The sequence below is a fragment of the Limulus polyphemus genome, unplaced genomic scaffold (genome assembly GCF_000517525.1).
Source record: "Limulus polyphemus unplaced genomic scaffold, Limulus_polyphemus-2.1.2 Scaffold828, whole genome shotgun sequence".
In the NCBI taxonomy this organism is placed as follows: Eukaryota; Metazoa; Arthropoda; class Merostomata; order Xiphosura; family Limulidae; genus Limulus; species Limulus polyphemus.
The window spans coordinates 424,525-428,315 of NW_013666438.1; the positions used below are offsets into that span (position 1 = coordinate 424,525).

At 31.3% G+C, this 3,791-nt stretch overlaps 1 protein-coding gene across 1 annotated transcript in view; it reads left to right on the forward strand.

Annotated features, from left to right (window-relative positions):
- Positions 1–3,535, forward strand: part of LOC106460752 (glutamate receptor ionotropic, kainate 1-like) — a gene marked incomplete at its 3' end in the record, with an annotated part of 52,805 nt that extends 49,270 nt beyond the window's left edge. Inside the window, exons 4-6 of the mRNA XM_013920486.2 lie at positions 571–749; positions 1,403–1,456; positions 3,368–3,535. Coding sequence (XP_013775940.1) covers positions 571–749; positions 1,403–1,456; positions 3,368–3,535 — 401 coding nt within the window. The remainder of the gene's footprint in view (positions 1–570; positions 750–1,402; positions 1,457–3,367) is intronic.
- Positions 3,536–3,791: the final 256 nt, after the last annotated feature.

Here is a 3,791-nt window from a genome sequence, read left to right on the forward strand (position 1 = left end):
AAAAAAACGCGCCTGATTTAAATGTCACACCTGAACGCTCACATCCTTTTAATTATGTTTGAAATTATGAACATTGCTCAACATCATGAAAATTAAACCTTATTTTCCATAAGCAATCCTGAAAAATATTTGGGGGTGCTTAACTTTTTTCCAGGTGTATATTACCCACATTCACTCCATGCTGTTTTGTAATTTTGATTCTGCTGTATAAAATATGAGATGTACATATATATTTTTGCAAATCGTGATATTAATGAAAAACGTACATCAAATAATTTCGAGCAAAAAAGCCGAAGAGAATTTCCGAAGAAATTTAACATCGATAATGATAATCCTCTTAATCAGAAAACCTTATCAATCAAACACTATTGTATTATAATACATCTCACACACGTATTATGTCTTATAAAGCTCACTCGCATTTCAATTTTGTTTTCTATTCTATTTCCGCTCAGAAATATTTACAGAATCAAAAAGTAAATGCATACAATAACTTTTGTACGCTTTATGAACATTAAACAAAGTTAAGAATATATTTGAATACTTTTTTTTTCCCCTCGAATGTGACAGGAGTCATACGTTTACAAGATTTCTTCAAAGAAGCTCAAAAAAATGGATGGCGATTACATCTCTACCAGTTTAAACCAGGAGAGCCATACAGAGACCTATTCTGGAAAATAAAAAGTGCTGGCGACAACAGGATTGTATTGGATGTGAAACGAGAAAACGTACATACCGTTCTTAAGCACGTAAGGGTCATTCCTGACGTATATAATACATATTGTTCCGAATACTTCTATAATTTTAACTCCTTCTGGCAATTTTGTAATATATGACAATACCGAGTCAAACAACTAAAAATAAGATGTATCTCAATATCCGAATACTAAAATATTGTAATAAATTGGACCAAACCAATACTATAGAAATCATTCTTCTCATATTGCTGAACGGTCTCTGGTGGAATGACGACAGGATATAACAAAGAATAATGCTTGCTTAATTTCGTTTAAATTAAAAACAAAAACGTCTGCCAGAAGGAGTTAAAATTATAGAAGTATTCGGAACAATATGTATTATATACGTCAGGAATGACCCTTACGTGCTTAAGAACGGTATGTACAATTATATTATGTTATATGTATTAAAATAATAATATTATTTTCGTATATTTGAAGAACTTGAATATATTGTGACGTGTAAAAACAAATAAATCATTATTTAGTTCAATTATTTTTAGGGCTAAAAATTTTCGTTTATATTCAAGTTACAAACGCGTGTGAAAAATAAGACAACCCGATAAATATTAGATCAGTACTATAATTTTAACGGTTTCAACACTGCCACTATTATGTATTGTTATATTTCTCTTAGTTTGCTGTTACAAATTCAACTTTTTCAGGCTCAGCAAGTCGGTATGATGACAGAGAAACACAGCTATTTGATCACCTCTTTGGTAAGTCTAGTAGCTTGAACAACAACAAACAAAGCCACGAAACACATACAACTGGTATAGTTGTTATTCTTTTGCCATACTTCATCAGCAAGCCAACCAAGTAGGTTATTGTTTTCATCGTAAAGCGACTCTAGGTGTATAAGAAGGAATAGAAATGCATGTTACGAAGTTATGTGTGATCGTTCTGACTTCTCTATATACTCTTTTATTTTTTGTACATACTAGAAGTAAGTTTAAAGACAAGAGAAATTGTGTTTCCTGAGAGGAAATGACTAAACTTCTGAAATAATAATGTTTAATTGTGTTTCCTGGGAGGAAATGACTAAATTTCGGAAATAATAATGTTTAATTGTGTTTCCTGAGAGGAAATGACTAATCTTCTGAAATAATAATGTTTAATTGTGTTTCCTGAGAGGAAATGACTAAACTTCGGAAATAATAATGTTTAATTGTGTTTCCTGAGAGGAAATGACTAAACTTCTGAAATAATAATGTTTAATTGTGTTTTCTGAGAGGAAATGACTAAACTTCTGAAATAATAATATTTAACTGGAAACACATCCGCAATTTTCTTAACAAAAATCAAACCATTGGACTTTATTACTCTATTTACTATTCTTAAAACAGTGGTATATATTTAATTTATGATCTAAAGTTACTTTGCTTAATTCTGACCTATTATCTATATGAATTTTCTTGAAGGTAAATTATTTATCAATGCCACATGTAGCACCAGACTTTTCGAAATAACCCTCAATTTCATTATAAACATAGTGACATCATTTGTTTCAAGCATATTGTACATTTGTTCACGTGTGTGTTTATAATTTACAAAATTCACGTAAAAGCATTATATCGTCTTTCCTTCATCAAATATTATGCCAAGAAAATATCAGGTTATGAAATTCGAATAAAATAAATTCAGATGAGAAAAGCAATGATATTTAGAACTGTATTTTCAAAAGACATTGATGATGGCAATATTAATAAGATGAATACGTTTTTACTCCTTTTCTTTATGATTCTAAAAATTCCATCTAGTAACCTCATCCTTTTTTAATCCCCAAAAATTATACTTCATAATCTTTCGTTTGCCTTCAGACTTACCCATCGGGGGTGGGGGGGGGGGGGGGGTGATCTTTTTTTTGAATGAATAGATTAAATTAATATATGACTTTCGGTATACTACAACCAGTTGAAAGTCGTTTCTTGCTTTAATATAATAACAACAGTGGTTAATCTAAAGATAGAGTTAGTTTTTTAAATTAAGATTAATATAGTAATTCCACCTAACTTTACCACCTCTACTTGTTTAGAACTATTAATGGCAAAAACCCACTAAATAGACAGGAACACAAAACACTAAATATATATATTTGTTTTTTAATGTTGTATTTGTATTTCTCTTTAAGCACAAAGCTACATAACGGGCCCCCTTGGAGGCTCAGGAGTAAGTCTGAGGGCTTATAACATTAAAAAGTGGGTTTCGATACCAGCGATGAGCAGATTACAGACAGCCCATTGTGTAGTTTTGTGCTTAATCACAAGACAAATTAACAAAACAAGCTACATAACGGGTTGTCTGCACTGCGCCCATTTTAGTGGTATAAGCCTTTAAGCTTACTGCAAGGCCACCGAGTGGCAGTTTTTTATTAACCAAGTCCCAAATTATCAATTTCGTTATTCTGAAGGACACGCATGGAAAACAGTTATATATATAAATAAAGTTTTATAACTTTCTATAACTAATCTCTAAATTCTATAAGTGTAGATGTATTAAGATCCCTATTATAAATATGAGTGACGCTTCTATTATAGAAATAAATCATGTCTTCACAATGATAATGGTTTTTCAAATTAGATTACAACAAATTAGTACCATATAAATTGATGTTACTTTTGTGTGCTTAGGACGTACATACAGTCGACCTTCAAGACTTTAAGTACGGAAAAACAAACATAACAGCCTTTAGAATTGTGGATATGGAAAGTCCTGAACTGCGTAGTTTACTTGATGAATGGGGTCCGTTTTCAGGGGACTTTGGAAGCAGCACAAGAACTCACCCCCGGACAATAAAGGTAAGAGCGATTCCCATCTGGTTTATCAGATTCTGCAGTAATTTTGCAGCAATTAAATTTACTTCCTGAAACAGACAAATACAATAAAATTACATATAAATTATAGACAGGATAATATCTGCAAAGTGTGCGATATATACAATATATACAATGCTCTACATCTGGCTTCATTTTTGTTGGAGATAAGAAGCTTATTTGATTAATAGAAATAAAATATGTGAGATACTGGAAACTATTTTGGCGCACTTTGGTAAAT